The sequence below is a fragment of the Egretta garzetta genome, unplaced genomic scaffold (assembly GCF_000687185.1).
Source record: "Egretta garzetta isolate BGI_Z169 unplaced genomic scaffold, ASM68718v1 scaffold561, whole genome shotgun sequence".
NCBI classification, from domain to species: domain Eukaryota; kingdom Metazoa; phylum Chordata; class Aves; order Pelecaniformes; family Ardeidae; genus Egretta; species Egretta garzetta.
This window is the reverse complement of record NW_009258760.1, coordinates 347475-370141: the sequence shown is the minus strand read 5'-3', so window position 1 is coordinate 370141 and position 22667 is coordinate 347475. Positions and strand designations below refer to the sequence as shown.

At 48.2% G+C, this 22667-nt stretch overlaps 1 protein-coding gene across 3 annotated transcripts in view; it reads left to right on the top strand.

Moving 5' to 3' along the window:
- The window catches only part of LOC104135630, a 60671-nt gene extending 38994 nt beyond the window's left edge, over positions 1-21677 (top strand). The window contains exons 4-5 of one of the 3 annotated variants that reach the window (XM_035889017.1): positions 6175-6225; positions 18935-21677. In XM_035889017.1, coding sequence (XP_035744910.1) covers positions 6175-6225; positions 18935-19063 — 180 coding nt within the window. In that variant the 3' untranslated portion in view covers positions 19064-21677. Of the gene's footprint in view, positions 1-6171; positions 6226-18934 lie in introns of all 3 variants that reach the window. The other 2 variants (XM_009649300.2, XM_035889018.1) reach the window with 2 other exon arrangements.
- The last annotated feature ends 990 nt before the right edge of the window (positions 21678-22667 follow it).

The window sequence follows — 22667 nt, the reverse complement described above, 5'->3', positions numbered from 1 at the left end:
GGCAGCTGTGGGCCTCCTGCCCCTACAGCCCCCCAGGCCGTCCGCCCCGTGCCACGCTGTGGGATGGAGGTTGGACTCGGTCAAGCAGAAGCCTGCAGCCGCAGTGTGCAGCACAATAGCCACTTTGTGCAGTGCCCTGACCTCATCTGCCCACTGCGATGCAGCTGCGCCCCTGCCCTGCGCCTTAACCCTCCGCACGCTCTCCCTGCCTGAGTAGTGGTGGGACAGGGGACAGGCTTTGTTTGGCAGCCAGCTGGTGGGGAAGGCTGCTCTTCCTGGCCCAAACCTGGCTCTGGGGGCTCAGAGAGGAGGAGGTCAGGCAGGCTCCTTGCTTTCAAACACCTTCCCAGGAGAGAAGAGCCTGGTGCTGTGCTCCCCTGGCCAGCCTGGCATGTGCACTGGAAATGGCGTTGGGCTGAAGCTCATACGTTGGCATTGCCTCTCCACCAGCAATCTGTTTCACCACCTTATTGAGGCCCCCTCAGCTCTCTGCTTAGTGAGCCATAGAGCTGCTGCACTTCCTTGCTGTCATTGTTTCTCTTTATGGACATGGCATCACTGGGCATAGTTTCTCCCTTCACATCAGCTTTCTGCTGTGACTTGAGTGCTGTTCTCACATTGTAATGTTTCTTCTTTCAGTTCTTCTGAACAAAGTGGTATCATCCATCTGTTTCTGTGTTTTCTGTGATAGACATTCAAGCTTGGTCTGCGTTGTTCCTGGAAGACTGGACAACTGGGAAACTGGCTGGTAGGGTTAACAGCATGGAAGTAAAACAAGAGTTATGGAGCTGAGGGCACTCCTTAAAACTCAGTCTGCTTAAAACTTTGTATCATGTCAAAAGCTTTAAGATGTCAACAAGTGACAGACATGTCTACACCTTCAGTCAAAGTGCACTAGCCGTTCTGTGGAGGGTCCTCAGCAAAACTAATGAAAAGCAGACTGCTTGGTGTACTTCTAAACATCTGGTCTTTGAGTCAAGTTACAGCACAGTTACTGAATACAAACTTTTTAAAATTTTGAAATATTTCTCATTAAACAAGTGAAAAACCCTGCAAAATTCTTAAGTTGTAACAAGCTCATTATATGGCAGTATGTAGCATTTGATAAAGTGTGCTGATTTTATTGTAAATTAAATGATGAGTTAAGTTGAACTGAGAGTTCCTGTGCTCTCTTGCATGAAATAGACTAAACTGGTTTCAAAAAAAAAATGGTGGTAGTTAAACTGCATCCAACTCTAGACAGGCCCCTAGGTTTAAAACTATAACCAGATAATAAAATTTAAAAAAATAATAAAAATTTAAAAAGCCTCCACCTGTAGACAAACAAGCTTTGTCCTATGGAGGTAGTGAAAACGAAACCATTCTAAAAATAGAAATGTGCATGTAAAAAGCAGATGTAAGATAAAAGGTGTTTATTAATATACAAGCTGATATTTTGCATTGTTCACTGATTTAAGAGATTTTTCAAACTTAAATATTTGAAAATTAAGCTATGATGCCTGACTTTAAATTGTTCACTGCCAGAGTTTTAAATATTCATTTTTGAACTGCAGTAGTGTGACCCAAATTCATCCTTCTTGGGGATTTCACTATTCCTAGAATGACCTTGCATTAAGAATACCTATATTTTGTTTGTTAATGTCTTACAATCATCTGGATGATGCAGTTTGTATACAGTAGTTCCAGATACAGTAGCTTGTGTGCATAAGCAAATACATGCATGCAGCACTTACCTTCTGGGTAAGTAGTTCAGAACTGCACGAGTCTGTCAGAGGACTTGGAGCCCTACTGCTTAATCGGAGATGTCTCCTGAAGCAAGGCTGGATGAGAGAGCTGTGCTCTGAGAGAAGTAGGGGTGGTGGTTCATCTCTGCTCTTAATGTGGTATTTTGGTGCAGCAGTGATGTGCAGCAAAGCCACATGTGCTGGTTCAAGGGTTCATTACCACATGTCATTCAGTAACCCTCTAAGTGATCATTTCTAGTCCCTGCAACTTTCTTTTGAATCCAGGTCTAGGATGGAGAGTGTCACTTGGTTATGGGCAGAGAGTATTTGTGTAACAGGAGGTGAGACTGGTGGGAGTGTTCTTAGGCTGAACTGATTCTAACGTTTTCTGGGAGTTTAACCCTAAAATGTTCCAATTCAGCCTTATTTTTAGTGAGGCATAACTCTCTGTGCCCTCAAAAAGACTTTCCACATTTCCTTAGTCATGTCATTTCCTCCTTTTAAGTAGAAGCCACAGCAGATCATAAAATAAACTTTCCTTTGTGCAAATAATAGTGCTCCCAAGCTGTAGGTTTCAGCCCTGATGCCAGCAGTTCTGCTGGAGACCAACAGGAGGGACTTTTTAATTGAAATAGGGAGCCTGAGCACAGTCGCTGCCTCTTTTTCTTCCATTCCCTTTTCTGCAGGTGGAAGAAAGTCTCAGAAACCAGACCCTATGGTTTATTCTCAGCTCTGCTACTAACATTCTCCATGACCTTTGGCAAATCTGTGCTCTTCTTGTCATAGCTCCCAAAAAATAACTCGAGGAAATAAAACTGCACTTCCAGATTGGCCTACTAGTTAGGAATCATCTGGGGTTACTAAGCTGAATGTGTCACCTTTATTATAGGCCATTCTCCCTGGCTTTAGGCTACTGCAAGCCATGTAGCCAAATAAATGTTATTTCAGCTCTGCCTTGTATCTATGTAAATAGGAGTTAATGAGTTGCTGCATCTCGTGGCTGGCTTGTGACGTGGAGGTCTCCAGAGGGAGGATGAGGAGAGGCTGCTGTGGAAAGTCCCTGGCTGTTGCTAGGCAGCACTGCGTTTTAGCTTCCCCTTCCGAAAGCCTGCACTCAGGTTTGGCAAGGAAAGGGAAAACCAAGGGATAGAAAACCATAGAAGGATGCTTGACTAACTTTTTGTAAAGCTTGGCTTTACTGTGCTGGGCGCAGAGAACGTGTGGCTGCCAGTGAGGTGGAAGTAATTTGATTAAATCGAATAACATTTGATAACTGGCCTTCTATTTCTTCATTCTCAGCTGCAGGATCATGTGGCTGGCTTGCTCGCTCGCTCTTCCTCCCTCTGTTTTATCTGTTACAATGATCTTGGACCCTTGCAGTGAAGCTGGAAGAGTGCAGTGCAAGTGGTCTTGCTCCACTTCCACTCTAAGTGGAAGTAGGAAAACCCAACAGTTCCAGAGAGCTTCCTCTGCTGAGGTTTATGCTCCAGTTTTACAGCCTGTAGATGAGGGGATATCATGTTTTCATTTTACTACTAAGTCCATCAAGAGGCACACCAGAGATTGCTATTAACGAGCAAAAATTCTTATGTAGAGCATCCTGCTCTTGCTGCACATGCAACCTCTCTGAACCACAGCAATAGTGCAAATACAAGTAAGACCCTCATATGATTACAGCTCATCACATTATTAAAAGAGCACCTTTGCTTTCTGCCAGAAGTGTAGGACTTGGGATACAGCTGAGCACTTGAATTCTTCTTGGTAGAGTCTGGCTAGTTTTCCATCTACCCACAGGCTAGTTGCAAATTTTCAGCCAGTCTTTGTTTTTTTTGTAATTGCTGTGTCTGTTGTTCCTCCCTATGCGTTTTAATAGAAGGCCAGAGTGAGTAAATTTAAGGTCTTGCTGCCTCTGCTAATTTATAGTTGGGAAAGAATGTTTTTTATTGCACCCCGATGGAGTCATTGGGGGATCTGTGGATGGGGCCTTGCTAGGGATTGGACCCCACTGGACTGTACTGGAAGGTGTTGTACTTGTTCCCTGGCTGGCAGAGTTGCATTTAAATGCACTTTCCCTTTTCAGCAGAGGATCCCATGGTGCTACTGAGGCACTGTTGGAATTTGGTGAATTTGGTGTCACAGCCTTGCTCCATCCTTGGGGGTTCAGCCAAGTACTGCTGTAAAGCTCAGCTTTACAGCAGCCTAGAGAAGCTGAGAGTCTTGCCCAAAGTCACACAGCTTGTAGCAAATGGGATGTGGCGGAGTATGTCCTGCCATTACAGTGCTCTTCCCCTAAAGGATGGGACTTGAAATCTGGAGTCCTGATTCTCACTTTCATTGCTTGACCCTACTTTGTCTTGCCCATTTTATCTCACAAGTGGGCTTGAGTTATCTAGCTTACCCCTTCCTCATCCCCACCAGCCAACATTTTACAGCAGTCTAGAAGAAAAGCTTACTGAGACACCAAGACTTTGCAAGACGTTGTAACTCCTTACTTTGCCCTTCCCTGCACCCCTGGGGTTTTCCAACCCCACCATGTTCTCCATCCTCCTCCATCTTTGTCACTGTGTAATGGTGGGGGGTCTTAAGAAAGGCAGTAACCCCACAGTAAATACTAGCCTTACAATAACTGCCTTGCAGCCCGGCTGGGAACGGAGCCCTATGTTGTTTTATAGGAATTCCCAGAGAATTACTTGCTTAGTCAGACAGCACAGGCTTGGGTTAGTTCAGTTCAGCAGTTCCCTTTGTCTCTTTCTACCTGGTTTCTGCAAAGCCCTGTTGGATCCTTTTAGGTTAGAAACCTTGGTGCTGTGCTGACACGGTCCCCTTTGCTGCCAGGTCAGACCTAAGGGCAGAGACATTTGGCACAGCTACTGTTGAGCCCTTTAAGTAACAAAGGCAGCATTAGGATTCACCTGCAAAAGGATTAAAAGAAAAAGCTCAAAATCCTTGGAGCACCTCTCTTCTGCCCCATGCATGCTTAGACAGTGAAATGCACTTTCCTCAGGCCTTGAGCTGCCCACGTACAAATTTCAAGACTTGCTACAGTGCATGTCTTTTTTTTTTTTTTTTTTTTTTTTTTCTCTAGGTGTCTAAGTGGGCTGTGAGTGTGCTGAGGGCTGTATTTTAGATGCAAGAGGCTCGTGTGTGTAGAAATGGTGGGTGAGTCTCCAACCCTCTCCCCAAGTTTTGGGCAGCTCTGTGCATTGGCACTGCAGACTTACTCATGGACTGTAGAATGACAGAAGGTGGTGGTGGAGTGGGACTCTTCCTCTCACCCCCCAAGCAGTACTTTCTACTAGAAAAATAATATATACTTTCAGCTGAGTACTGTCTTCAGTTTTGAGGTTTTTTCTTCTGAGGTTTTGGGAGGTTGTTTGTGTATTTTATTTTTTTTAAACTTTCTGAGTTCCCAAGGCTGCCTTACTGTGTGGGTTTTATCTTGTCTTCTACTGGAAAAAGCAGGAAGACTACAAACAAAAGGAGAGAGGAAGTAGAAAGGTCTCACTGTTTACCATCCATGTTGGTAAGATTGGGGCAGGGGGAGTGTTTTCCCACACTTCACACAGCTTTCTAACTGGAAAAGGGTAGAAAAATCAGGAGCTAGGAAAATCTATTATTTCTTTCAAAAGCTGAGACAGAAGTTTCTTCCTGATATGCCTCCACCACCAAGTTTTTTGCTATAAAAATGTAGTTGAAATATTTTTTTTACAGAAAAAACATTCTCTCTTGAAACCTTGTTTTTCTACTTTTAGTGGGTTTTTTTGAAATTTTTTTGAGGGGAAAGAATGATTTTCCTCCCTTGCCAACTTTCAAAGTGCTGCCTTAGAACTGGGATAGAGCTACAATTCACCTGTTCATTTCTGTAGTCACACAGAGTAATTGCTGTTTTAAGTATATCCTGTTTGCTAAGTTGTGTGGTTCATATGTTATGACAACTTTAATGGCTCTTACACTATATGGCAAAGGTATTTAGGACTGTGGGCAGGTGCTTTTTACCTTGTTTTTAATTCTAAATAAATAAACATAATGCAAATAACTGTTAAATAATGGGAACATCCACATTTACATTAAATATAGTATTTTCTTTCTTCATAAAAGGAAGATAAATCAGGACAGAGTCTAACTGCTAATTGACAGAAATTAAGAAGAAACTTCCTTTTGGGCAGTTGTTCCATCTTTTTCTCTATGGAGTTTCTTGTACTTCCTTTCAAAACCTAGGGTATCAGAGACTGACAAAGGACTCTGTGCAGGTTGGGTGAGACAGTCTCAGATTAGGTTGATTACTTGATGACCACCTCTGGTTGTTTTTAGTCTTTCATATCTCACTTAACCATCTATCCATCTTGTTTGCTAGTTAAATGTTGATGAAAAGGAACTCCCTACAACTTCCCTCTCTCTGTTCCCTCGTGCTGCTGCTACTAATCCCTGGATTCTACTTCTCTTTCAGAAGATGCTACTCAAGAAGAATTGTGGAGCGAAGACTAGAGTTATTAAAATTCGTGTAAGTTGCCCTTTTCTGGTGCAGTTCCTCCATCTTTGCACATATGTATCTAAATGTGGTGATTCTCTTTGAACATCTACACCCAGAATGTTATTTCTGGAGGTTTCCTCTGGCTTGATCAGCTGCATAACAAAAGTTGCTAGTCTGGAGTATAGACTATAGTTGCAATTTAGGTTAGGTGCTGACAAGGCTAATAATACATTGACTTTTCCATTTTGGAGACTGAGTTCAAACCTTCCTTGGAGTGAAAGTCTGTATCCCCTGCTGTGAGCTCATACAATTATGCATAGTTGTCCTGTAGGGTGACATTTGGAGCCTTCTTGACCAAGAGAAGTGCTGATCTGAAGTAACAAGTGGTGTTTGGCAGGGATGAGAAGTACTGGTGAAGCTGTGGAAAAGGGACTGTACCTGCGTGGTGTGCTGTTCTCTAGAACTGTATAGGATGTGGGACTGGATGATGGCAGATGAGAGCTAGATTGCCTGGATGGCTTTGCAGCTGGGATGACACTGTGGTGTCTAAGCATCTCCTGTTCTTGAGCGCACACATGCCTAGCAGGGCTAGGTTTGCTCAACAATCCTGCTTGTAGTTTGTGCTGCCCACACCTCTGAATCTCTCTAGTACCCCATCCCCTGACTCTTCAACCAGCTCGTCTCCTTTGTGTGTACCTTGGCTTTCTTTTGGTCAGCGCTGTATGGTGCTGCAGGAGATGCGTGTGTGACCTTGCATGCTGCAGCCAAAACAACTGCCTCAGTCCGCTGAGCCCCATATGATTCTCCATGTATTTGCAATACACAGGCAAAACCAGGTCAGAGCAAATAAGATCCTTTGTGATAAAACTGCTGCTTTCACTGCAGTAATTACAGCCAGCAATGATGCCTTGTAAGAGGGATGAGTAGCAGACCAGGATCCTTCAGGGTTTACACCTTCCCCGGCAGCAAACAGGACTGAAGCTTTTGTGTACCCAGAAGCGCTACTATTTATGGGCATGCCATTGAGTGCCCCTCATTGCTGCTGCATTTGAGAGGACGGGGAGCAGGTAGGGCTGGCTAGAGCCTGTGCAAAGCTGGATGGTATTTCTCCAACTCCTCATATGCCTTCTGCCAGGGCACTTCAGTCCTGTCTTTCAGCAGGCCCACAATGACCTGATACTTCTGACTGCACAGTTAATCCTGATCTATTATGTATTCACTTATGCTCCTGCCTGGTTTGTTTTCAGTGGAGCTGTCTCCTCCTGTGCCCTGTGAGTTCTCCCCAGCCTGTGCCTGTCCTTCAGACCTACCAACAGTCTAATCCTGCTGCAATGTTTCAGTGCAACTTGTTTATCACCTTCCTTTATCCCTTCCCCATGTGCTTTCACTGTTTTTTCTGTGTGTCCCTGGACTACAGCTATTTCCAGTGCTGCCTGGTGGCAGTCCCCCGGTCCCTGAGGTTTCAGTGGCACCTCGATGGTGTGGTTTCCCCTGACACCTTGAGCTCATTATTGCGGCTTACTCTTGTGCTCCTGGAGAATCTGAGGGGCAGAATTATCTCCTGACTCCCTACTGAGCCTGTGTCAGCTCGCACTAAAATAAACAGAAGAAACTGAGAACAACATCCTTCTGACAGATGGCACAGAATCCACGCTTCTCTGGCCAACCTTGTGGAGCTGGGACAGTGCACCTCTACCTGAGGTGCTCGTGTGGTTTCCATGACAATAGCATATGATAGTTCACAGTCTCTTGTTGGTCTGTCACGGTGGCAGAGCCGTTAGGTAAAGAGCATTTCTTGCTTCCATTTTTCAGTTGATTGTGAGTGCCCACTTTTGTGTATCCAGCTTAGAAAGGAAGCAGCAGGTCCCTAGCAGAATACCTTGCTGAGGTGCCTCAGCTCTGGAAGCAGCTGAGAAGTCGATACCTCTGAAGGATGATGCTGTGCTCTCATCATATAAAAGGAAACCCCAATCCAGCCAGTAAAGCATGCTTGGCACAGGGCTCCTTCTTAGTGTTGCCCAGCAGCAGGACAAGAGGTAATGGACACAAGTTAAAATGCAGGAAATACAGGTTGCCCAGAGAAACTGTGGAGTCTGTCCACGGTGATAGTCAAAGCATGCCAGGACATGGTCTTGAGCGATGTACTTTTGCTGACCCTGCTCTGAGGAGGGGGGTTTGAACTAGACTATCTCTAGAGGTGCCTGCCAACCTCAACCATTCTGTGATTTCTGGCTCTTGCCCAGCACTCAGTAATGGAGTCAGAGCATACCAGGGACCTTTGTTCACTTGGGAGGGCTATTCTGAGGCCCTACTGAATGTGACCTTTTGCAAAGGATGATAGCAGGAGGCAAGATGAGAGGCTTGGTCTTCTGTTGCTGAGGGTCTGGTGACACAGGTTCAATGTTGGGACTTCGCTATTGTGGAAGAAATGAAGATGGATGTCTCATAGCAAATGGATAGATGAGCTGTTACAGGAGGAGCCAGGCAACTGTCTGCGTGTCTAAACAGGAAACATCACCATGTGAACCAGTTTGTTGGTGTTGCTGTAGCCCTGAGAAGCCCTGATGCACAAGTGCTCCTGTTTCAGCACAGGTAAGAGTGTGCAGTTTCTTTCTGAGCTGAGGTGGGCAGCGACATCCAGGCAGCATACAGCTGGATGGAGATGCAGTGAGTGAACTGATCTGAGGAGCAGGCAGGTTACCTAATGGTTTATGCCAGGGGTTTGATCCCTGCTTTCTGCCCCCACTTCTCCTGCTGCTGAATAGCTCGAAGGAGAAAGGATTATGTTTATTCCCTCTTGTGTGAGGATGATGATGACAGTGACCTGCTAGTAACGTGAATGAAGCATTTTCATCCTGTTCTTGCTGAGGACAGTGTCTCATGTGGTTGTGAGATAACGTGTGCTTTTAAAAATACTCTCCTCCTGACCGATGTTTTGGTTGCCTTGACGTCTTGGGGCTTTGCTGGCAAGTCAGGACTCAAGGTGATGCTCTCTCATGCATCATCCCAGCTGTGCTCTTCCTCCCTCTTCTGCTGGAAGTGTCTCCCATGGGAAGGTGAGATGGAGGGGCAGTGTCTTTGCCCTCTGGCACTGAAACACAGTTTAAGCCCTTGGAAATGTTGATGGTCCCTGGGACTCTTTCTCAAACAGGTGACCTAGGCTGGGTTTTGCTTTTCTATGCGCTGTTTTTTCACTGAGGTGCCACCTTGTTGTTGTTCTCTGTACTTCAGCTTCCTATGGGCCAGCTCAAGCAGTGTTAGGCTACAACCTTTCCACTTGCTCAGCAGTTCTTAAGTGGGATGATGGGACAGTGATGACGTGACAAGCCTTAAGAACCTAGACAGATTAAGGCAGAGAGATTAATAAACTTCCCAAATGTACAGCAGCTCAGTCATGTTTGACATGTTTTCAGGAATAGCAGCTGTGAGAAGTCAGGGTGTACAGTGAAGATAAAATAATGTTAAAAAAACTTCCCTTCTGTTCCCCCCCAGTAGAGGCTAATGGAACAGGAGAATCTGCCCCCTGCATGCAGGTGAGCAGAGATAAATTGGAGGTGACAGCATGTGTTTGACATATGGATTAGTGCATAATACACGTAAGTGGAAGGTGAGGGGTAGGCCTGGGTGTTTGCATGGTCCAGTCGGATGTTGTGTGGAAACACTTCTTCAGTGCTGGAAGGAGGGTGACTGTATGAGCATGTGCTTGCAGGTGTAACTGCTTCCACTCTGGACTAGGCTTGGTCAGCTGTAGCCAATTCTGAATGCAGAGACCCGTCTTCCAGAGTATTTTTATAACCACAAGTCTTTGGGTCTCCAGGCCCTCTTGGGATGAGGGTTACGAGTCTGTCATCTTGTCCTACTGTTCTTCCTTCACAAACTCCTACGTGCAGTGTCTGAATGGGATCAGTGGAGCTGGGTTTATCTCAGCAGCAGTAGGTGGGTAGAAGACACAAGTGGCAAGCTCCAGGTATGTCAAGACATCTTGTTGGGGCAGGCAGAGAGGGAGTAAGGATTTCAAGGCCAATCTGATAACCTGGCTGATCAGAGAGATGTTTTCTGCTATGTAAAAATAAAATGAGAATTTTAAATCGGAACATAAACCTCTTGTGCTCTTGCCTTGATCTTATCAATGTTGAGAACGCCCTCTGCTTGGATAGGGGCCAGATCCCTGGAATGACTTCCCTGTCTCTTATCTCTTGCATCTGCATCCTAAAAGGCCACTGCAGAAACATGCTGGGTTTTCTTCTCCTGAAACAAGGGACCTTTTCAGCTTGGAGCTGAGCAGGAGATATGCTGGCCTGAGACTTCTTGGCAGATGCCTGAGCTATTCACAAATGCAAGGCATACTAGGTGACAGAGCAGTATTGGTGCAAGCCTCTGGTTGTGGCTGCAGAGCAAGAAGTAAAGATTTCTTGAAAAAATCAGAAGACTCTTTGTGTGTGTGTGAGTGTATTTACATACACACACAGGTATGTTGCCTCTTCCATCACAGGCTCCCAAGGTGCTTTGCAAGCATTACTAAATATAGCATCCCAGAGGCAGATAAATATAATGATTGCCATTTTGGAGTGAGTTAAACTGAGAAACCAGCAGAGAATGTGACTTGCCCAGAGAGAGGCAGCGTGAGAACTGAAGTCTGGGCTGTGATCTTCAAACCATGTTCCCTGAGCTGTGTCCTTATTCGTACCATATCACGCAGTTTAAACAGCTCTGACATCTCAGGCAGCAGAGATCCCAAACTGCAGCTTGCTAACAGTTTGTCAAACCCTCCTGGCCATCTTTAGTGTGTGACTGAGTGCCTAAACCTGAACCCGCCCTTTAGAAGCAACAAGAGAGACCAATCTCCCTGGCTAGTTGCATCCTTGGGTTACTTGCTGGGCAAAGGCCCCTCATGGAGATTTTGGCATTCCAGTTCCCTGGGCAGGCTCTTGTCTCCTGTTGATGGGCACATCTCTGCTGAGCAAAATGGAGAAGGTCCTCTGCTAAATGAGAACATGAATATCCATTTACTTATTGGGGGAAAACCAGCTCCCCACATGGTCCTCCCAACCCAGCCACTGAGCTGCCTGCTGAAGGTCCCTGTACAGTGATAGCTGGCCCTGGAGAACTGCAGCCCTTGGTCTGAATTATTCTTGACAAAAGACTTTGTCCAGAGTTTCCTCAGTGTGGGGAAGGATCCAGTGTAGCCAAGGTGCGAATGCCTCTGTCTGTTAAAAACTATCCCAAACATCTGGCTACAGACATTGTTTTATTGGATTTCATGGCAAAGGCTAACCAGCCTTCAGCCTGTCCACAGCAGCCTGAAGAGGGACTGCCATGTCTTTCTTCTGCTTCATTAAAGAAAAGCATTTTTATTGCTGCCTGCTTTTCATAAATTCCTGCCATGTATGCCCTTGCACCCATTAAATAATTTAAGTGCTTGCAGAATAGACATTGTGGAATAACCAAAAGCTCTGTAATTCAGATCGCACCATGGAAGTAGTGAGTGGCTGGTGAGCCAGGAGTCTGACATTCTATTTTCAGTGCTTTGTGGTCTGATATGGGTTGTGGGTCTGGTTTAAGAACAGGGGGGTTGGGAGGGCTAGAAAGCAGGTTAGGACTGAAGTGCAGCCCAGTGACTGGCTGCTCCTGGGACAGCCTTGTGTGTTGGTGGTGGCTGTGGCTGGTGGCACTGTGGTTCAAGGGGCTGGGGAGTGGCAAGGCATGTTTCACAGAGAGGGGAACAGATTTGGTAACCTCTGGGTCACGCCTGGGTGATGGAGCACAGAGGGGTATAGGGGATTGCAGAGGGTGACAGCAGCTCTGCCACTGTTTTCTGGCAAAGCTTCAAGTCCAAGATGGCAGGTCAGGCACATCTTTCACCACTGCATCCAGGCCTGCTGCAGTTGCTCCCTGTTCCCCTTTGTTTGTGTGGCTGTGGGAACCTGGCAAATGTTCCCTCTTCCATTCCCCAAAGCTGTAATCCTCTTTTCTCACACCCCTCTCCCATAATACACCCACTTCCTGCACTTGGCTTCCATGGCTGGGGCGGTTTGTCCAGAGGCAAGCGTACCGTGTCAGCATGCGTTTGCAGCCTGCTCATGCCAGGGTAATTAATACTCACTTTGCAGTTTTAATTTGGGTTCCCTTTAAGTTGAAAGCAGTGTGCTGCTCTGTGCCAGCTTGCCTGGCCGGAGGGAATCAGGTTGCCCTGGCCTCATGCAAACTGGAAGCTGCACATGCCCAGATAAGCACCACGTGCTGGCTCTGTGCAAATTATGGTACCTGGGGTTCCCAGCCCGAAGGGAGGAGGGCTGTGAGGGCAGCCAGCTGTGATCCCTCTGGAGGGAGGGAGCATGTTCCTGCCACACAGGGAGGGCTGGAAAAGGGAAGGTGGGAAGGAGTGGACAAGTAGTGTCGCTTCTGTACAGACCAAAACAGCTAAGGACTCTACTTGGATGTAGTTGAGAGATTTAGGGCCAGATTGCACCTCACCTGCATCTGTGCTTGCTTGGAGCAACTCTCGTGCCGCTCCTCATTCTGCTCAGGCACACACAGACCCTGTGGTGTGTGCAGGGACTGCTGCAGGTGTGTGCAGGGTAGCACAGGCCATTTTGTATCAGTAGGAGAGAAAGTGGGGACAAGACACAGCTCACTCTTGTTCTAAGAGATTTATGTGGTCTTCAGAGCATGATCTTCACTGGAACCCTGGAGCGGTGAGTTCCCCAAGTTGGCCAGGGAGCAGTGACAACCTGCCCCTCCCATCTGTCCCCTTTCATTGTGGAGCCTCCTTCCTTCAGATTGTCAGGCAGGCAAAATCAAAGCTTGCAGTCAGCTTTCTCAAAGGCACGTGAGAGCGGATAAGAAAGGCTTGTTACGCTGGTGCCAGCAAGGACCCATGTCTGAAACTGGCCAGTTTCTGCTTTTGGGCAAGTGACCAGCAAGCATCTGCTAGGCCCTTTGAAGTACCTTCCAAAAAAAGTTCAGTGTTGTCTGTCTGGTGGCACCTCTCTAAGTCTGGTAGTTTCCATCTGACAACTCTGCACACACATTTGCAAATGTTTGATAGATTTTTAATTTTTTTTTTTCTTTCCAAGAGGAACAGTGATGTGTTTGTAAACGATTGAACTAGTCTTTGCAATGTGGTTGCATAGAAGGAAGTAGCTACTAGGCAGCCTGATGTTGATGAAGGAATACAGACCTTTCATCCTTTTAGGGAAGGGTAATGGAGAACACAGAAAAACAGTGCTAGCTTTAAAGTTTTGCTCTTCCTTGTCAGAACAGTGTTTGGAGTTGATCTTTTTTTCTTAGAAGAGAAGGGAGAAGAGTAATCTTACAATGAAGTTCTGCCATGGTGTATCTCTTAGCTGTCCCCTGAAATTAAACTGCCTATGAACCTGGAGAGACTTTCAGAAGGGAAGGGGTTTGCCTTTGAAAAGTTATTCTTTGAGCTGCTTTAGGTCTGTGACTGGAATAAATTGTCAGAGGCCCTGTTGGAGTTAATGAAGAAGCAGTTAAATGTGAATTGCTGCTCCACTGGAGGAGCTGGTCCTGCTTGTCAGCGACTATTTCTTGAAAACTGCCTGAAGCGAGACTGTAATTGAAAGGAAATCACCTCTCATCAGAAGGTCGAAACACCTAGATGTTAATTAGTTCATCCTGGCTGCCTGACTGTGGTGTATGTATTTATTATATACGGGAGAAACTGAGGCATGGATGGGAAGTGGTGTGGTCAGGACCACATCCAGAATTACAGATGTAGTTAGGAACAGGCATGGGGGTCCCCTTCCCTTGCTCACAGCTGATGGTTTCACACATTGAAGTGTCACCAGTTTCTTTTCTAACCACCTGGCAAGGGTGAAAGGAACAAGGGCAAAGTGGAATTAAAAGCAGTGTACCTGTAAATGCTCCACTGTGGACTCAGACAGCCTTTACTGTCTCTTGTGCCCTGCTTGAATATTGGTACTGCCTCTGGCTCTGCCCACTCCTGGGCAATGCAGCTGTCTCATGGTCAGGCAGCATCGCAGGCAGGCATCCGTCTTTGCCAAGGCACTTCTGGGGATTTATTCCTTTCCACGCAGGGTGGTGGTGGGAATCGGATGCGCCTTTACAACTTGCAATTACATGGTGCCTTTCATCCCAAAGGACTTTTTAACAAGTGAGTCCACAGACGGCAAAGGGATCATTCACCCACCACTGAGAGGCATCCACCACTGGAAGGCAGCGTCCTTTCAACAGAGCTCGGCAGCGTTTCCCAACTGCTGGGGTAGGAAAGAAGGGACTCCTGTGCTGGATTGGCCCTGAGTAGGGGACGGGTTGGCAGAGTGCACAAGCTGATCGGATTTTGAATCCTGCTGGGATACTAGAGCTCTTATGAAAGAGGACCAAAGAGTATTAAGCAGGGTTTAGTTTCGTGTCACCCCTAGCACACCACTCCCTTCTAAGACATTGTTGTGTTAGGTAACTTTGTTTCTCCCGTCCTGGGGGGATTGTCATTCCTGCAGCTGAAAGCACGCTTGGAGCTGTGCTTGCCTTTGCTTTGTCTGAAGAAAAGAACCGCACTTCTGTGGAATCATGAGTCCAAAATTAAGTTATTTCACAATGTGCATTTGTGATATTTTCCCAGACTTCATAAGGGTAAGGGATGGGTTTCTAGGAGGAATGTGGGTTTGTATTAGTAGATTTATCCTTTACCCATTTATCATCTTCCTATGTACTTTTTCCTTGCAGAGACATACAATTATGTTACAGATGGATTTATAGAGCAGGTGCCCATTTCTCTGTTTTCTGAGGGCTGCTAATACGATTGAAATTCTGCTTTTCTGTGGTGGTTAATCTCAATGGTCTTGTTTGAGGCACCTGCATCCAGTTGCTATCTGTACCATCTTTAGGTGTGCTTCTTTGTTAACGTGTTTCAGATATGTTTCAAGCCTGGTTGTTTATTTACCACCTGTATTTAATGGTGATAATGCAACTGGTGACCACAGTACAGGTTTGCAAGAGTGTATATGTAGGGGTGTGTGTATGAGGGAAGAAGTGTGTGTCTGGGTGTACGCTGGCAAGTGTGTGTGAATGAGGCAGTTTGCACATAGTTGCTTGAAACGCGTTAACACAAGCCAACTCCTTTAGGATCTCATCTAAATCCAAGGCGTGCAACCAGGCAGCATGGGTGTCTGCAGGTACTGAAACTCCCTTCTGCTCTGGGGGGTTGTATGAGCAAGTGGTGAGCTGTGCTCCCTTGGACTGTCCCCTGGATGCTGGTGGAGATTGGGCCTTGCTTGGCCTGAGTTACGATGTGAGCGGACAAGATTTGTATGGAGTGGGGACAGCTCTCCTTGTGATTTCCAAGTCAGGAGGAGGTCTGTATGCTCATGGAGGGGTGTGGACAAGTGACCAGGGAAGGGCACATGTACTGGGGAGAACCTGAGGTGTGTGAGAGCAGGTGAGCGTGTGCAAGCGAGCATGGGGGGGTGTGACAGAGCGTGCATCCAAGTGTGTGCGCCCTCCTGCCAGCAGCCAAGTGCTTGTATCTCAGGCTGTTCTCCAGCTGTGTAAATACATTGCTTAACAAATTGAGGGCTCTGGTTAATGATTGCCATTAGCACAGGGCCCATATTAGGCTCCATTTTGTGCGAGTTACCCAGCTGCCTGAATGCCATTAGAGTGAACGCACCGGCCTTTAATGTCAAGCCTGGAGTGTTTGTGTTCCGAGGAGCCTCTGCAGGAGCTGGCCTGGGGTTGCTCAGCAGGGGCTGTCAGGCAGGTTTGTGGCAAGCTCTCCGGGGCCTGCTGCAGTAGCAGCAACTCTAACAGCCTGCCTTAGAGCGATGTCCCGGGTGTCACAGGCTGGTGCTGGCTGCTGAAGGGAAGGGCAGGCTGGCTAGGACGCTTGCCCAGGCTACAGGGAGGCAGCTGGCCCAAGCGACGGGTGGGAGGAATGTGTTCCCCTCTCTGGCAGCTGGCCCTATCCGTCTTCTTTCTGGGAATACATCTACAGAGCTTTGCCTTGTGCTACTCATCAGAGCCAGACCACCACATGCTGTGATCCCAAATGGTGCCATGGACTAAGCCAGATCAGGCCTGGTCATCCCTAGAGCAGAAAGCAAGCTCCAAAGACAATATGCTCTTCTGCAGGAAGAGAGTGGAGTGCTCTGGTGCCAGTGCCCTGTCAGTCATGGACTGGGCACAAGACAGACCCGTACTGCTCAGGGTTATAAATGATTGCAGATGAGCCAGGGTGCTCCCATGAATGAGGGCAGTTGCATTACTGCCTCTCCTGTTGCTGCCTACAGTTGGACACAGGGGCCTTCTCACCCTGCCCTTGCCTGCTGTTGTGGCTCTGCTGTTGAAAGCTGCTATTGTCTTGTGGCTGCTTGAGAGGTACCATGATGAAGAGGCAGGACTGGGTACAGTTTGAGCCTTACTTGCAGCTGCCTGACCACCTGTGAATCTTTGCATCCTCCTGTGTCTTCTCATGTCCCTGTCCTTCACCTCGGCCTTTGTTCTGTGCCTGTCTCCCTGGCGGTGCCCTGGGAAGGCTCTCTGCCCCACACATTGGCCCCAGAAGGCAGCCCAGGGAGAAACCCCAGGGTGCCTTCCCACCCAAAGCCTGGTGAGTTTGGTGGATGACTTTCATCTGTCCTCTGGACCCATCTTTCCCCAGCCTCTTCTCCATCTGCCATCCACTAGAAAGGAACTGATTCAGCTGCCTTCCCTAATCCTGTCTGGCATTTCAAAATGGAGGGGGCTGCCAGGTTCTTTGTTCCCGTTCCCTCTTGGTGCTGGCAGGGGACCTTCTCTGCTCTGGAGAAGGACAAATGTGCTGATTTATTCTGCCCCTTAGCTTTGAATAGGGGTTGCTATGTTACCCTCCAGCTCTGAGGCTTGCCAGAGCACACACCATATATAACCCCACAGCAGGTGGCTATTGAGTAAAGGCCCTTAAATCTGCCTCTCTTGTTTCTTATGCTGCTGGCCAAGGTGTCAGGGGGATGTAGCAGGGCATGATTTGCTGGCTGAAACTGCAGGTACAGCTGATGCCAAGTACCATGTTGGCGTTTTCCATTCTCAAGTGCCCATCTTAATTTGCAGAGGAGGTACCAACTAGGCAGGGACATGCTGCCCACGCTGGCTTTTAAAGAGGCCCTTCCTGTCGTGAAGGCTGCCCCATGGGTCCAAGCTGTGACCATGATCCTGGAGGCAGAGGCTTCCAGATCCTGCTGCAGTGACTGCAGCATCTGGGGCCTGGCTTGAACACTTCTGTACCATGCTCTAATTTGGCATGACTTTGGGTAAGACTGACCATTTGAGCAGCTTTCTGGGCAAAGCTGCATATGCTTGTCCTGTAATGACAAGTTAAAACCTTGCCAGGATGGAGGCCGGTGGCATCAAAACATCACCTTGCCATGCTGGTATGTGGTTGCAGCTGTCTGATGGACCTGACTTTGAAGTGCCAGAACAAACCTCTGCCTTAGAGGAGACAGCGGAGTTGGTAGTTGTTCCTAAAAAGCCTAATTCTTTGAGGAACAGTCCCTTAGTGCAGACTGAGCAAGGGAAACCATGGATCTTGCTAGGAAAGGCCCAGAAGAGGCAGCAGGGAGGCACATAACACCAGAACCCAGGCCAGATCTCTTCTCGCTGCGTTTTTTCCAACCTCCGTGAAGACAATGGTAAAGCCCTTCCCAGCAGTGATGGGAGTGAGATGAGGATGGAGGACACTTGCATGAGTTTCTGAGCTGCTGAACTCTCCAGCGTGTGGCACTTGGTAGCTCACACCTGACCCTGGGGAATGAGGTCTGCAGGAGCATGATTAAACACTCTCCTGGCCAATGAGTGTCTGTGAAGCAGCTGCCCCACTGGTGCTTCTGCTTGCCTAAGGAAAGAAACAAAACAAAGTTCCCAAGAGGTAAATGGTAAACATTTCTGATTTAACAGAGAAAACACTTCTTTGGCACTGTAATTCCTCTGGGATCCACAGGTCCCAGCACAGCCTAGTGGGGAGCAGTGTTTCTGTCCTGTCACACAGTGCAGGGAGTGCATGGGTGTTTCTGGCCTCCTTAACCTGGATCTGCTCTGAACACTGAGAGCAAAAGGGGAGAGAATGGTCTTTGGTGGCTGTGGTACAAACCAGACTGTAAGGCTTTCAGGTGTGATCTTTTGCTCCGAGCATCTCCCAGCCATTCCTCATTGAACTGTGGAGTTGGGAGCCAAAACTCCAGAGAGTTTCAGTGTGTCTGGGACTTCATAGATTAAGAAAGGGTGATTTGTAAAACCTTACTGGAGAGCTGTTGAAAAACAGGGCTGAAGAATGAGTCTTCAGAGATGACCTGGTTATCTCCCTGCTCTAAAAGTGTAGTAGGTCCTCCTTCAAGGCCAAGTGAATCTGAATTTAGCTTTTCCATGTGATACCTTCTGGCAGTGATGCTGTTCTGACTCTGAAACTCTAAATGCATAATGGATATCCTGTTTCACTTAGTGGCTACAGGTGCCATGGGTCCTGGTCATGTGGATCCCAGGGACCTCAGTCTTGGTGGGCGGGGAGGAGCGTGCATGCTTTTCTCTTGAGGGGTAGGAGCAAGGGAATGAGCAAAGTGCTTCACTGTTTATGTCGATGCCGCTTGCTGCAAGTACACACATGACCACCCATCCAAGGAGGTGTAATTGTAACAGACAGGGTTGTGACAAAGCACTTGAGGCAAGAACTTCACTGTTGGCAGCTTATATGAGCACTGACTTCATCCCTCTTTTTATTCCCATGCAGAGCATCAATGGAGGCCGCCCACCGCCCCACTTTGTGTATGATCCATCCACCTTTGCCTTCCGTTCCCTCAGCACCTTGAAGCCGCTGAGCCCGATAGCTCCAGTGGAAGAACCGTCATGTGCCTACTGAAGGAGTTTCTCCAAAAACCTCAGGAACTATCAACCAACCACCTGCCTGGCAGGGAGAAGGGGAGGTGGCAATGCCCAAGGGGATGGGTGGGGGAAGAAGGGGACAATGACACATCTTTGCAATACAGCCTCTCTGGCAGCAGGAAACGTATGGCTTTGCAGCATTGCCTGTTTTCATACCATTGCCATATCTGAATAGTGGCAAAGGGAGAGATTTTTGTCTTTCAGGGCAAAATAAACCAGTCAGGTCCACAAACTGCAAGGGCAGCCACCAGTGCAGTGTAAAACACAGTGATGGTGGTAGTTGAAGATACCCCTGAGGGGTTCAGGGGCTAGTATGGCCTACGTGGCAGCAGGGGTGAGTGATCAGGGTATGAAACAAAGTCCAGTCAGTTTCCCAACAGTTACCTGGGTCTACAAATGCTTTGCTATAGACCTGACCCTTCTCCCACTCAGAATTGAGCTCAGGATTGGAGACAGGCTATACAGGGCTGCCTGCAAAGCAAGAAGATCCTTCTCTGAGACTGTTACAATTGCATTCACTTCAAGCTCTCTTTGAGTGGAAGATCCTAGGAGATGGAGGTGGGAAGGGCTAACTGGCAAATCTAGCTGCATGTTCCAGCTGGTCTGCCAGCAACTTAGTGATATCATCTAAAATGGGGTTGAAAAGGGTTCTGGATCAGGGGTTAGAATAAAATTTTAGAATGGAGGGTCTGTGTTCAGCCATCCAAGGAGATGCAGTGCCCACCCTCAGTCCTCTTAGCATCATCAGAGAGGAGAACTTGGACTGTGTGCTCTCGGGTCTCCTCTCTGCTGAGGCTGTCTGTGTTCTGGGATATGCAGCACTTCTCCACAGCATCCTCCCAATACCCTGCTGCCCTAACATGATGCTGAAGGTAACTGGCATCACCAAACTTAACCAAATCTAAATCTCCAGCAGCTTTCTACTCCCCTATTATGCTGGCTATTAAATTCTTTTAGACACACAGCCCCCCCCCTTGTACCAGGGAAACAAGTATTCCCAGGTGTAGCATGGAGTGGGAGAAAGAGGTCTCTGTTTTGCTGGAGGAATAAACAGGAGGGGAATTTGGGTGAAGCTGTGGGACATTTTTCTGTAGACAGTCCTAAGACAGTTAGCACCATGCTAGGCCTTGCTACCACTGGAGTTTGACTGGGATCTGGCCTTGAGGCATGTATGTGTTTTGTGCTACAAAGCAACAGCTAATGGGATGAGCGCTCACCTCTCAGTGAGGCAGAGGAACAAGGCATTTCCCCTTGCTGCGCCTGGTGGAGAGAGTAACCTCTTTGTCTAGATGTTCCCCACCTTGAGCCCGTACCTGGCTGAGTGTAAGGGGGAGCGAGTAGTTTACTTTTTGTCTGGATCAAGAGGAGCAACTGTGAGTAAACTAAAATAATTTTTGTATTTAAATCTGATCCAGTGTGGGAGTCTTTGATGCCACTCTTCAGGTGAGACCAATGGTCAGTCCAAGCTGCCAGCGGGAGGCCACATAGTGAACCAGTGTTCACTGGTGCTTTCTGGGCCCTTCAGTGAGACCCTTGGGGAAAGCCCAAAGGTTGCCTAGGCCCAGGGACCTGAATCCCCCACCCCTGCTCTCCTAGCTCCCCAACCTCCTCTCAGCAGCTGGGCAAAGCGGTGAGGGGACATCTGTCCTGATGCTGTCCCAGCTCTGCCTGCTCTCTGGCTCCAGACTGTCACAGCTGGGCCACCCCCTGCACCAGCACTGCCTCTAAGGGGTCACTTGGATTGGCTGGCAAGGTGCCTCCAGCAGAGCATTGTGGTTCCCTGCAAGAAGTCCCTTCTTCCAACAGAGGCCAATTCCTCTGCCGATTCCTCCTGCCCCTGTAGAGACTCTGCTTATCTTGTCTTGCTGGCACACCTCAGCTTTTTAACTGCTGCCAGATGCAGCTGACCAGTGCAGGACGGGCAGCATCGCCCCTTCGGACCAAACCCCTGTGCTCAGAAGGGACAGCCGTAGCCTGGTACCCATCTGAAGAGGTGTGCTCCCTGTGCAGATGGCTGGGGTGGCAGCCCCCATGCAGCGCTGTGCCCCCAGCCTTTGCTGAGCGAGAGCTGCCAAGGTGCTCGGCCCCAGAGACATCTGGCTGGCTTCTGCCAGCTGGTGGGTGTGGCAGGCTGCCTTCCCCTGGGTGGGAGTGGGGAACAGGGACGTCCTGCCACTATCGTTGCCTTTTAGTACTTTTGTAACTTTTCTGTCTTTTCTTTTTCAATCAGAAGGAAAAATAAAAACAAAAAAAACCCCGAACAACAATGAAATAAAGTGTAACAGCTGCTCTATTCACACCTCTGGTGGCTCTCATGCGTTTGCCATCTTCTGGGTGTTTGTGGGCAGGGGTATAGGAGGGGGTGGAGCAGAGTGAGCTGTGACCCAGCACTGCCAGTCCCAAGCACTCCCACATCCCAAGCCATGTCCGCAAGAGAAGGGCTTTGAAAGCAAACTACGGAGAGCTTTTCTGAAATGAATGCCAGGTTCTTTGCATGTAAGAGGAGCTCCATGTGCAGCTGTTCCCTTTGAGGCTAGGCCTGGTATGGTATATTGGCCCTTGCTGGTGCTCCCCTCAGCAAGAAGGTGCTTTTGCTTTTGAGGGACCCGCATATTGCTTGGGGGTTGAACACGTCCTGGCTTGAGGTCTCCATCCTCCAAAACAGAAGGGTGGGTGACCATACAGCTGGTCTTCGGTTCATAATTTTGGCCTCAGTAAGCTTTACACCTCTATCCCAAGTTTCTCAGCAGCCCTTTTGCTTACACCTAGAGCACTCATGCTCCTCTCTTCAGCAAGGTAACTCTATAGCTCACCCCTCTCTCTGCATCTGGCTCTAAAAACCCCATCTCAGGTACTGGTGATGAGCATTCCCCACTGCTTGCCATCTCCTTGAGCTAACTCCTGCCTCTCCGCCACACTCCTGGCTCTGTAGCTTAACCAGCATCTCACAAGGCTATTACCCGTGCCCCCTTTTCCAAGGCCCCCTGAGAGATACCAGCTTAAATTCCCTTAGCTGAGACCCATTTCCAGGAGGCCCTTTCTGCTCTTCCCTCCATGCTCTGATCTCCTCTAGGCTTCCTGCCATCTCTCTTATCTTGAAATCCTCCCCTCTCTGGCAGCTGCAGCTCATTATTAATTGGCCTTGGCCTATTTTCCAAGGGTTGTAAGGTGGCCTTGCTGGCTCCCCCAAACCCTTTGCTCTCCTACCTCCTGTACAGAATCGCCTTTCTCTGTGATGTTCCTTCCAAAACAGACCGATGGTTCAGCGCACCCACCTTTGGGGCCCCATATGTCATTCAAAAACACGGAGGCCGCTATGGCTCCACAAACCCTGATCATCTGTAGGCTTCTGCCAGGTCCAGCTTGTTTATCAGTATATGAATGCATTGACCTGGTATCAGCCGGGCTGTGGGTATGGACACCTATTGCGCCGAAGCCAGAGTGCAGCTGCTGGAACAGCAGAAAGCTGGTATAAAGCTTTGCAGCATGCGGTCAGCTAATCGGCCGGGGTGAGCTGGGGTGCAGCGCTGCTTCTGCTGCCCCCAGGGCTCTAGTCTGGGCCCCTGGCACGTGTTTGGGTT